The 12,407-nt window shown below is 50.3% G+C and overlaps 1 protein-coding gene across 1 annotated transcript in view; it reads left to right on the top strand.

The window, feature by feature from the left end:
• The first annotated feature begins 887 nt into the window (after positions 1-887).
• The window catches only part of TMED10 (transmembrane p24 trafficking protein 10), a 19,619-nt gene continuing 8,099 nt past the window's right edge, over positions 888-12,407 (top strand). Inside the window, exons 1-3 of the mRNA XM_019551135.1 lie at positions 888-919; positions 2,672-3,047; positions 6,757-6,877. Coding sequence (XP_019406680.1) covers positions 888-919; positions 2,672-3,047; positions 6,757-6,877 — 529 coding nt within the window. The remainder of the gene's footprint in view (positions 920-2,671; positions 3,048-6,756; positions 6,878-12,407) is intronic.

Here is a 12,407-nt window from a genome sequence, read left to right as displayed (position 1 = left end):
TAGATATCAGGAGGAACAACTTCATGGTCAGGGCAGCTAGGAGCTGGAACCAACTTCCAAGGGAAGTGGTGCTGGCTCCTACCCTGGGGATCTTGAAGAAGAGGCTTGATAACTACCTGGCTGGACTCATTTGAGTCCAGTTTTTCTCCCGCCCAGGCAGTTGGTCGGACTTGAAGATCTACAAGGTCCCTTCTGACCCTACTTCTATGATTCTGTGATTCTTTAGGGTGAGCTAATTAGCCACTCTGCCAGGATGTATGAAGGATTTACTGTTTCTCATTTGTGAGGTAGCACGTCTGCTGCTGGAAACAGTTTGCAGGACTAGCTGCTGCCCTATTACCCTGCTTGTTGTCACTATGCTCCCTCCCTAGTATTATAACGTGATGTCCTTTTAAGAGAATCTCACTCATCATATGCAGTGACTTTTTTATGGTCCCAATACGATTTCGAGATTGAAGGTGCTTCTTGGCCTTCTTCCTCTGGCTGCTTTCCCAAACTTCTGTAATATTAAGTCACAGTGAGTTTTCTGAGTTTGTCAAAATTTTGTCTCAAAAATGGGTAGTACTTAAGTCACAGTTACTTCAAATGCTTCTTCCGCCTGAACCCTGCTTTCAGTATTACATGCCCTTTTAAAAGCAGATACACACTGATGTCCTCACCAGGCCTGCACTTCACATCTAACCAATCTTTTTGTGAATTAATAACTATTTTATGAAGCTTAAGCGATGGCTTATACATGGTTTCTTAAGACTGCTTTGCAGTTCATTATGGTCTATTTTGTTTCCTGCCCATAATATTAATAAAATTGCTACAGAAAATAATCATCACCATTTCTTTTACAATCTGAACATAGTTCTGTATTTTGGAAGCATGTGCCACTGGTGATCATGCATCAAGACATAATCAAGCCATCAGTGCTGTAAGTACAGAGGGAGTGACAGGGGCAACTATCCTGGGTGCTAGTTAGGGATGGAAGGCAGACACAACGCAAAAAAGAGCAACTTCTGCCAGCAGCCCCAGGTTCACATTCAGGATTACAGCAGCAACCAGAAGTTGCTGCTTGTTTTGCTCTGGATGCCTGGCCACATCCCTGCATTGCTGCAAGCCGTGTGGACTTGCATCAACCATAGTCATAGGCTCTTTGCCAATTTCAAGAAAACTTCCACAGATGGAGAATCCACAATTTTTCTAGGTAGCCTGTTGCAGTGCTTGACCACCTTTATAGTCAGAAAGTTCCTCCTAATCCTAAATATCCTCTGTTGCAACTTAAGGCCATTGCTCCAGGTTCTGTCTTCTGTAGCCACAGAGAAAAGCCCATCTCCATCCTCTGTAATCACCCTTCAGCTATTTGAAGACTAATCAAAGCCCCACTCAGTCTTCTCTGACTAAATAACCCTATTTCTTTCGGCCTTTCCTCGTAAGACTTGCCTCCCAGGCCCCAGTCATTATTCTTGCTCTGCTCTGAGCTCATTAAAATCTGTCCCTGACATTTTTGAATTGTGGGGCCCAGAACTGGACACAGTAGGCTGGGGGAGGAGGGGCCTTGCCAGGGTTGAACAGAGTGGAAGAATCACTTCTGTGGGCACACACTTCTCACAAGACAATCACTCTCTCTCCAGTCTCTCAGTTCGAATCCTCAAAGGCAGTTTACAAAACACCTTTCGCAGACAAGCCTACAACTTCACTTCATAAATCTATTGGATATAAAAAATCATGGACTAAATATAGACATTGGATTGACAGCATGTTATAACTTGCATGCCATCTGATAACTCCAGGCAATCAGTCTGCATTTTATCAGCTACATTCTGTTACCAGTTCAACATTCCCCCTTCCCTCCCCACCCCACCTGTCTCACGCCTATTGTCTCCCATTCCCTCTGAACCTCACAGCCACACATTTGCATTTTTACAGAACTGCGGAGCCAGTGTGTGTGTGTGTGCATGTCTGTCTAGCTAGTAGAAATAGATAGACAGACTCACACACACACACACACACACACACACTTGGGTAGTTAGGTAGACACTCTCTCTCTCTCTCAGGTTCACTTGTAAGGTGCCAGTCTCCCTGCCTGCTCCTTGACTTCAGCCTAACACAGCCAGCTCTGTCCCACCTCCCCCAGTTCAGGTCAAATGAGTAAATGTTTCCCTCCCCTCCAGCTCCTCAGAGCCAACCTGATGCTCCTCAAGAGCAGCCTGGACAGATGCATGGCAGGACAGGGTCCTGAGACCCTCCTGCCCTGAGCAGGGGCCTGGACTAAAGGCCCTTGTGAGGCCCTATCAGCTCTGCTCCTCTGTGCCTCAGCATAGGGCAGCTTGGGGAGGAAGCAGCTGAGACAGCTGCCAAAGGAAGGTTCCCACCTAGAGTTGGCAAGCACTAGGGCTGGCAAGTCAATCAGTTGACTGCGTATTTTTGAGGGGGTCAAAGATGATAGATTTGCAAAAAAACCCCCGTATTTCTTTGTAGTTTTCTTTACAGAAATATGATTTATTGTTTTTGACACATTTCTAGATGGAAAACTTGTGCTTTTCCTATGTATTATTTGGACCTTGTGGCAATTTTTTACGATGTTTGACTACTCAATCGACTAAACTTTATTTGACCGACCTAATTCCCCCCCCCCGGCAGTGAAGAGGCACGTAGCAGCGCCCCGGGTCTAAGACTAGAACAGGCAGTGCGGCTACGCGCGCGCACATCCTCCACGCCGCGCCGAGGCCTACTCTGCCACCACGCGCGCAGCCCAGGATGACGCGCCCCGCCCCGCCCCCGGTGACGCACCACGCAGGCGGCGGCGGGTCACGTGCGGCGCGCGGACGTGCGGCCTGTGGCATCCGGAGCGCCGCGTCGCCGCCATGTTGTCGTTGCCGCCGTTGCTGTTGCTGTTGCTGCTGCTGCTGGCGGGCCCCGCGCGGCCCATCTCCTTCCAGCTGCCGGGCAAGGCGCGCAAGTGCCTGCGCGAGGAGATCCACCGCGACACGCTGGTCACGGGCGAGTACGAGATCGGCGCCCCGCCCGGCTCCTCGGTCGGCCCCGCCGCCAATCTCAAGGTGCCACCGCGGCCCGGAGCGGGGCGGGGCGGGGCGGGCTCGCCGCAGAGCCTGGACCGCGGCCGACACGTGGCACCGGGGGAGGGGCCCTATGTGGCGGCGCCGGCGCTCGGGGTTGCTCCGCTGCCGCAGCAGCGCCCCTGTCGGCCCCGCCCACGTGGCTGCTGCGTTACCGTGGGGAGACCCCCATCTACTTCACTAGTCCTGGGCAGCTACATATGCCCTTCCGGTGCCCGGTGGCAGCGCGGGAAGGCAGAGCTCTGCTCGCTACCTCGGGGTACTCTGGTGCCCGGGGTGAGCCCCTGAACTCCCTGCCGGCCATGCGGCAGTGTGTTGCTCCCCTGTTGCTGCTCCTGGCATCAGGTACCTGCAGGGATCTTCTGCAGCTCTGCCTCCTTTTGCGGGATTGGTGCTGTAGGTGGCCATGAGGTGCGGAGTAAGCAACGAGTTTGAGTTTAAAACCTGCCTTCTCTTGCCCCTTTGCAGCTGCGCTGGTGCAGCAGTGGCCTGCTGTGTTTCTTGCTGCCCTGCTCTGCTGGTTGAGTGCTGTGGGCAGACCATGTGCTGGCTCTGCCCTGGAAGTGCTGGCTTCCCCCAATGCTTTTTAATGCAGTTCCTTTGCCATTGTGTGCTTGTATGTAGAAGGGCTAGGCCAGAGCAGGATGTCTTCAGATGGCACCTTTTCTTTGGCACTGGAAGTCAGAGTGATGGGGCAGGCTCCCCCTGGTTAGCTGCTAGCCTGTAGGAGGTTGGGAGTTGATACCGATTGCACTTGAGATGGTTTGTATTGATGAGCAGAGTTTTGAGCGTTTGTGAAACCCCAGTATGAACAGTGGCACCCTCTGTGCCTGAAGGCTGCTAAGTGCGCCAGCTGGCTGCAGAGTCTAGGCTCTTGGGTGGATGACGTTCCCCATGGCCCCGGTCACGTGCAGCTGTCTCATTGTTCAATTCCCCACACTCCCAATGTGATGTGTTGTTTGTCAAGCGAGGACAATGCTGTGTCTGTGGGGGGGAGCAGCATTACTGTAAATAACACTAGGATATCACGAAGAAACTCTTTCAGGCTGGCTTCTCCCACACACAAGTGTTGGTTGGGCTTTGTGCAGCTATCCTCTCCCCCATATGCTCAGTTTAACAGATAATGTGTTTGAGTAATGGGCCCAGGTGATCGGAACAGACAGCAGAGGTGTCATTTTCTGAACTGTGGGTTATGGGCAGTCTGTTGCTAGTGCTGGGGAGAGAACCCAGTCTGGGTTCTGGGGGAAAAATGAGTTGGGGCCAGGTACAGCACAGCTTCCTCTATGCAGAGGGGTATTTAACTGTGTTAATCTGAAGTCAGGCAGAAGCTTTGGCAGAGTTGCATCTTAAAGACTACCTAATTCAGGGATGTGTAAGTTTTCATAATCAACAGCTTACTTTGTGAGATGTTTTTGTGGCATCACATGAAGTGAGCTGTTGCTTGTGAAATGTTATGCATCTCTGAATTGGTTCATTTATATGGTGCAACTCTACCCTGCTTTTCTGCTTGTTTCTATAGAGAGAGCAGCAGGGGTTCCTCCAGCTCCAGAACACAGCAGACAGGGCCCAGCTAACCTTAGAGTAGCAGCGGCCCATATGGAAGGGACCTTTTCAAGTCAGTCTTACTTCATGCCTACCAGAAGTTGATCTCTTGGATTGAGGCCCTGTTATGCAGACTGTACAGCATCACCCTGAATTAGCTTTGGTGAGTCAAGGTGATACTGTGACCGGTCTCCAGGGCTGGTGAGCCAGAAGGCTGAACTCTGCCTAGGCAGAGGCCCGTCTAGTATCAGATGGTCCAGAGCAGTGGTTCTCTACAAATGGGTCCTGGTAAAATAGGTTAACATTGATGGCCACTCCTGACCCAGTAAATAGTTTAAGCAGAAAACAGCCCTCTCTGCCTCTCTTGGTGCCCCTGACTCCCAAGTCCAGCTCCTGGGGGCTGGGGCATGGGGTGCCCCAAACAGCCCCTTGCAAGCTGGAACTCTGCTAAGGAAAAGCCATGGTTTCCCATTTTTTTCCTACTTTATATCCATTTTTTAAGTTTATTCACGACCCTTTCATATATTCTTGCAACCGACTTTTGGGTCAAGAAACGCTGGTCCAGAGGAAGGAGCAAGAAGTGCTACAGAACAAGTTTCTCTCTAATCTCCTGTCCATTTATGGTGTGTGCCCTGATGTAGGAGGGTTTATCTATCGCCCTTGCTTTTGTCCTGGCTGACGTGGCAGTTCTATCAATCCTGTTAAACGGCTGAGTCTTTTTTCTGAATCCTACAAAGTTCTGGGCTCCAGTGGTCTGTAGGAGTTAATAAGATGCTCTGATGATAAATAAGGAGAGTATTTCTTTTCATGAGTGTTTAAACGTGCTGCCTTTCCATTTTATTGTTTGGCTTTTTACTTTGCTGTTGTGAGCCAGGGGTTGGGGGAGGGTTGATAGGAGTGCCTGACTTAGCTTTTCTATATCTTCATTATGTTGAATACCTCTGTCTTACTTTCATACCTCTCCTCTAAACTTGTCCTAAATCTTTCATCTGTTCTCATGAAAGACTTTCCAGACCTTTTCTCATTTCAGCACCCCTTTTATTTCTGCTCTTTTTTCAGAGAGGGTGATCAGATGAAGGCAAGGTATCATTTCATGTAAGGCATAGTAAAACCTCAAGTATTCTTTTCTGTCATGCTCCTTAATTGAGGTGTTTACTTTTTTAGGCCACTGCTGCCTACTAAGCAGGGCTCTTTGCTGTGTGATGCACAGTGGTTCTCAGGTCTCTTTCTTGAGCAGTGTCTGTCACTGGTTCTCTCTGTGGATTTAACTCCTCTGGACTTGAGAGAAGAATCTAGAAAGTATTTTAGTCTAAAAAGATGGCCTCCTGAGGTCCCTTCCAATCCTAATTTCCTATTCTGATTGTGCCATTGACACACATTAGCAATTATTCTGGTGCAGCCTTTGAGATCTGAAACCCTGTCTGATCTACCCTGAGCAAAGTGGCTACTTTTTTACAAATCTGGCACCTAGACTTTGCCTGGCTCAGGGCTATACAAGCAGTTTGTTCCTGGGGGAGCAAATATGTCCCTTTTTGCATTTCTACAGCTGAAGAACCAGTCCTGTTTATCCCTTATTGTCTCTCTGAAGGAACCAGAGAATCAATCCTCTGTTTGTCTGTGCATTGCTTTATGTCAGCAGTTGGCAACATTTCGTGGTAGGCTGGATCTGAGGTGGTTGACAGTAGAACCTGACTACTACTGCTTCTCCCTGCCACCCAGTTGCAGCACAGCAGAGGAAAGGGCCCAGGCCAGGAAGTCCCTGTTGCCAAACACTGTCGAGCACTCCAACCACTGAATGCTGCTGGAGCCAGTCACTCTGGGCTGAAAGCTGTCGATGCCTGCTTTAGGGGATTGCAAATCTAATGTGTAAGAAGATAGGAAGCATGGAATAGTGATTCAAAGAAACCAGAACACCTAAATTAGTCTGCATCCACTGCTTTTTAATTAACCACATGCTAGAAGCCCCCCTGGCTTTGTCAGCTCAGGGTATGATTGAAGGAACTGAGTTGGGATGAGGGAAGAAAAGAGTCTGATGGAAGTGACAAACATGCAGGGTCCTGGAAAGAGCTGCTTGCATTTTCTGCTTGGTCTAGGCATGTGAACATAGTGGGGCTGTATTTCCCACTCTCATGATCCATCTCTCCTACAGATAACTGACTCGGCTGGACATATCCTCTATGCCAAGGAGGATGCCACTAAGGGCAAGTTTGCCTTCACAACTGAGGACTATGACATGTTTGAGGCCTGTTTTGAGAGCAAGCTACCTGTGGGTAAGTGCAAAAAGGCTGGCTGTTTCCAGCACTCCAATCAAGTGCATTTAGATGAGGGGAGCATTTGGGAAAGGGTTTGGGGTGAAGTGACCCTCTGTCTTGTTTGCAGAGCACTTCGCAATTATTCAGGGGGAGGAGTGGGAGGAATGGGATTCCTCAGGTCAAGATGTTTGGTGTTACAGAATAGGCATAACAGTAGCTGTTAGATCAGAGGTGGGCAAACTATGGCCCAGGGCAGGTCCCTTGGCCTCGCCTAGTACAAGTACAGAGGGCAGCTTGGACTATGGCATATATGGCTGGTCCCTCTGCTCCCAGACACACAGTGGGGGTGTGACAGCACAGCAGCTGGATTCTGCCTCCTGGCAGCCCCAGTGACAGCTCATTCTGGTGGCCACTGGCAGTTGGCACCACCAAATCTGGCCCTGCTCACTGAGCAGCCTGGCCTGTCTACCCAGCACCCACTGCTAGAGGCGCTGGACAGAGAGGGTGGGTCAGGTCTCCAGGGAGATGGGTGCAAAACACCAGCAGGCAGGGCATGCTCAGTGAGGCGGATGGAGTGAGGATGGGGCTCTGACTGGGCAGGGTGAGGTGGCCGGGCCAAGATTGCAGGGCAGAGACAGCACAGGGCTAGGGCAGAGCCGTGACCTGCTTCCTGCACAACATTCTGAAGGGCCTGACATGGGAGAGGGGCAGAGCCCATGCCTGTGACTTGGCTTCTGCTACACCTGCCTCTGCAGAGGTGTATGTGGTCAGCCCCAGTACAACATGGCTGTAGAGCAGTGTGGTTTAGCAGCATGGGTGGCTCTGATGGATTGTTACCAGATTAGGTCACCCTGTGCTGTTCGGGCCACCCTGCACTATACTGGAGTTACCCGCATGCACCTGTGCTGGGGCGGGAGTTGGGTCTTGAGTGTACGCTTCACCCTTCTCCCAGGTTGGGCTGGTCATGATTTGTCATGCAGGGAGTGAATTGTGGCTCTGCTCTGGCCCCATGCTGTCACTGCCCCCAGATCTTGAAAGTAGCTGTGACTCCACCCTCCCATCACACTCCCACCCTCTGCTCCTTGTCTTCCCACGGCCCTGGCCCATCAGCCTAGCTGAGCGCACCCTGCCCCTGCTGGTGTAGTAATCTACCAGTTGGAGCTCAGCAAAACTCCCTAAGTGGCCCTCCAGCCCAAATAATTGCCCATCCCTCTAGTCAAATGCAAGAGAGTCACTACCTGCATTATTGTTGAGAGTGAAGTTGTCCTTATATCTTGTCAGCAGATTACTTGGGGATTCTTTCGGCTGAGGCCCAAAACAAAGGACAGGGAGGACTCCCTGAGGAAGAACCATGATGCTCGCTAAGAGAGATCCCCCAGAAGTATAAAGGGGACAGGATTTCCCTTCTTGCACTTCCATTCTGCTTCTCCTTTCAGGATCCTTTCCTTCCTCCCTGTTTGCCTACCTCTTGGTTTTCTTTGGAGGAATGTGATGTCTGTGTGCCCCCAGTGGTGGCAGCCATGTGCCAGGCTAGTAACCCTTCTCTAGGGAGGATGTTTTAACTCTTAGCAATGCTTTTCGGCTGTACCCAGGACCCCTTCCTTTGAGTGATCCACTGACGGAAGGGGAGACGAGGACGTCAGTCTTGCATTCGTGCTGCAGGGACAGTTGCCTAATGAGCCTCGGGGCTGGCATTTCCTGTGAGCATGACGCATTTGCCTGTCTCTTGGCTGAGCATCTGGGCAGGATCAACTTCAGTATGAATACCCTAAAACAGCAAATGTGTGGGCTCCTTCCCCAATTTGAGGAGAAGTATCTCTGCTTCCTTCTCTTGTTTCTTTCAGGCTTAAGGCCGCTCAAGTCCTTTCATAGTCACTGCGCGGATTATGCTTTTGGGTATACCGTTTCTTTCACACCTTATCCCAAAAGATCCCAGCTCGCTTTGCTTACCAAATGTGGAGATCATCTCATCTCCAAACCCTGCCCAAAGCAAGGCACCTTTGCTGTGGGACCCAACAGCTATTCTGAACGTAGTTTGGGATATGAGTAACTGCCGCAGCTGAAATAGAGGAATTTTCAGAGGAAAGTGATACTGGCCTTGGGTGGGATGCTGGTTATGTGATCCTCGTGTGTTGTTTCTCAGGATCTTCAGTGACCCCAAGTGCTCAGGGCTTTGGTTTTACTTCTCATTTAAAACAGAAGTGCCTCCAGCAGCCCAGTTCTCCAGTAACACTGCACTGGGGCACTAGGGGCAGTGTTGACTCATTCACACCCTTCATTATACTACTTGCCTCTTCCTGAAACATGTCCAGATGTTTCCATACACACTTTCTGTCTCCACTCAGCTGCTTCTGCCCTCAGCAGACAAGAGGCAGCTTCTGCTGCCACATGATCACATGTACACCCATGCACTTCTGGCAGTTCTGTGTGACTGTTCAGCAACTGGGCTGCCAGACTGGAGTTGACTCCAGAAATGCACCAGTTGCTGAAGGGACCACAGAAGGTGCAGAAGTGTCTCCCTGTGCCTTCTGCCAGCTGCTGGACAATGGCAAAAGCCTTGCTTTGCTTGGTAGAGGTAGTTTAATTCTGCCAGCAGAGCATTGGGTACCACTGGCAACTTTATAGTATAACTAAGCCTTCACTTTCATAATCATAGTCTGAGGCAATGTGGCTTTAGGGTTACTTCAGTTAACTGTATGTAGACTTGTGTTCCTGCTGCTGCTAACAAATGCTTCAATCTTGGCTCTGGCCCCTCACAGCTTGCTGTCAGGCTCCCTTGTAGTTTTCTTTTAGCTGTTTCTATCTTGATGTAGGCAGAGGATTTCCAGGTGCAGCCTACCTACAGAGAGTCAACGTTGTGGTAGGTAACTCCAAATGCCAGTGCCTGAGAGCTCAGAATTCCTTGACTCTGAGGGTTAGTATTTGGTGGCAGCTGAGCTGCCTATGTCTCTGTATCCAGTGGTACCATGGATTCTGTAGTTGGGACCTTGCAGGCAATGTTGTTGCATATGCAGAGCTTAGTGAATGAAGACATGTGGAGCTGCAGTAACTAATAGGGTATGGGTTCCTAAGGCTCTGGGGGACTTGAGTGTTTTGGAGAGGAAGCTCTAGAGTCCTGTGGACTGTTGGCTGTGGGAGAATTGACTGAACTCTGCCAAACCTGCTTTGATGGCTGATTCTCCTTGCACCTCTGTAAAGACATTATAGCCTGCCCCCGTTAGGCTGGGAGGATAGTGGACTTTGCTCAACAAAGCAAACAGATCTTGCTGGGCTGCAGCCAGGGAGGTCACTGTCATCAGCACTGTGGCTGTGTTGGGGAAGCAGAGCTGTTGGCGGAGGAAATATGGGGCCGTTGGGCCATCTGGGGTTTGGGCAAAAGGGATTTCTCAACCCCTGGCCGTAGAAATGGGGAAGTGGAACTGAGAGGGAGCAGTGGAACTCTGTGTGAAGAGCTCCAGGCTCTGGGACAGTGCTGTCCACCATTGCTGGGGATCTCCCTGTATTTGTGAGTGGCCAGCAGGCTGTTTCCTCTTCTTCCCCAGCACTTAGCTCTTCAGGCTGTGGTTGTCTCGTCCTGCATTTGCCCAGTAGCATGGAAGCACCCTGCCATTAATTCCTTAGAGGCTCTTGGTCTGAGCTGAGCATCACCTGTTTTCAGGCCAGAGTTGCCCTTGGGATCCCCCATTGCCAGTGAAATAAACAAGTGCAGGTTCTCTTTTTTTTTTTTTTTTTTTTTTTGGGGGGGGGAGCATAATTTTGCTGCCAAAGCTGGGAGCTCTCCCCTATGTGTCTGAAGCAGCCCCTTCTCTTTCTGCTTATTGTCTCACCTCAGGAAGAGAGAGACCTTATTTGGGGTAGTCCCAGTGCCTTTCCGGGATGACCTGTTGGAAAGGCCTTATCTCCTTGGGGTGGGCTTTGCAGCAACTGGACTGTGAATCAGGACTTCTCATCTCCAAAACCATGGGAACATTGTTTTTATTTCACTTCTGCCACCACCAGCTCTAGGAGCAGTAAGGAGTTATTTGGACTCAGATGAGACTGTGCGGTACTTGGGGCCCAGCTTGAGTTTCTCTCTAGCACTGTCTCTGGACTTGGGACCCTCCTACCTCTGTAGGAGGTCTGCTTCTCCCTTCATTGTGCTCAGCATTTCTTATGCTCTCGCAGTCCTCTAGGGGCTGCCTCTTCTGCTCACCCTGCCAGCTATGTTTTCCCTCAGTCTGAGACCGAGCCCATGTGGTGGTTGAAATGCAAAATTTGTGTGTTGTGTTGTAAGTAGCAGATGAAATTTAGTTTTTAATTCTGTCTTCAGGATGTTTCCTCTTTGTGAATTTCCTTACTTGGTTTCTAAAAAATAAACTAATTTCATGTCCAACCCTAAGGATCCCCACCCCTAGCAAGTTTTGAACTCTGGCCCTTGAGATCCTACAGACCAGACATCACTCACTTGAGTTAGAGCAGTACTTTATCTGTGGGCTGGACCACCTGCTAAGAAAGGGTAGAAAGTATGTAGTGCCCCCAGGTTCTACAGCTCCTTGGGAGATAGGTGTCCAGGACACTGCTCTTGGCTGTGGAGGGATGGCTGGCTAGTCTTTTTCAGGTTGCTGGCCAGAATGACCCAGCTCAGGCACAGAGTGGGTGGGAGCTAAGACCCAGCTGGCACAGAGAGCTCCTGCTGCCATTGCTGTTTCCCAGGGGAAGCACAAAGAGAGCAACCTTTGTCAAACACTGCTGAAGCCCCTGTCTGCAGGCTGGATAAAATGGCTCCATGGGCCAGATTCAGCCTACAAGCCATAGGTTGCTGACCTCCAGGAGAGAATAGCTGTGTACCTCCATTTGGCACATTGACCCAGAAAAGCAGGGTAAATGAGGGGGGACAAGGGGATGAAAACTTTAGCTTGTATTTGGGGTCTGGGATCTATTCCCCTCTCTGCCATATGCAGCCTTCCTAGTTAACTGCTTTGTAACCTGGCGGGGTGACACCTGACCATCTCCTGAAGCACTGCAAGCTTTGAGTACACTTTGTGATAAGAATTGGAAGTGCTCTAGCCAGTAGAGGCGAGATCTGGACCCTGGCAGTCAGCCCTGGAGACTTTTCCTTGGGCTGCAGGTTGTTTGGCTGGGAGCATCTCACATCTGTGAAGACTTCCTAGTTGGATGGCATGGTGGAACAGGTTGCTTCATTCAGTTTACATATGAGGTGCTCTGCAAAATGCTGCCCCCTGGATGTTGTCTCCTTGCCTGCCAAACACAGTGCTAGGATGTCACCATATTGCTGCTGGCATAAGCTTCCCCATCCCCTTTTGGACTTGTTTTTGGTGGTAGCTTTCCCAGTCTTTAAGTGCTTCCTTGCCCTAACGTGGCTTTTGGCTGCAACCTTTATCCTAGTCATTGTGTGCATGTAGTCTAGGAGCTCAGGGGCACAGGACTGAGCAGGCTCTGGGTATAGTTTCGTAGTTTGTAAGGTCCGAAGGGACCTGAGCAGATCATCAAATCCAACCCCCTGCCATGGCAGGAAAGAGTACTGGGGTCAAATGACCCCAGCAAGGTG

The sequence above is a fragment of the Crocodylus porosus genome, unplaced genomic scaffold (assembly GCF_001723895.1).
Source record: "Crocodylus porosus isolate Cpor-Errol unplaced genomic scaffold, CroPor_comp1, whole genome shotgun sequence".
In the NCBI taxonomy this organism is placed as follows: Eukaryota; Metazoa; Chordata; order Crocodylia; family Crocodylidae; genus Crocodylus; species Crocodylus porosus.
This window is presented reverse-complemented; position numbering and strand designations above follow the sequence as displayed.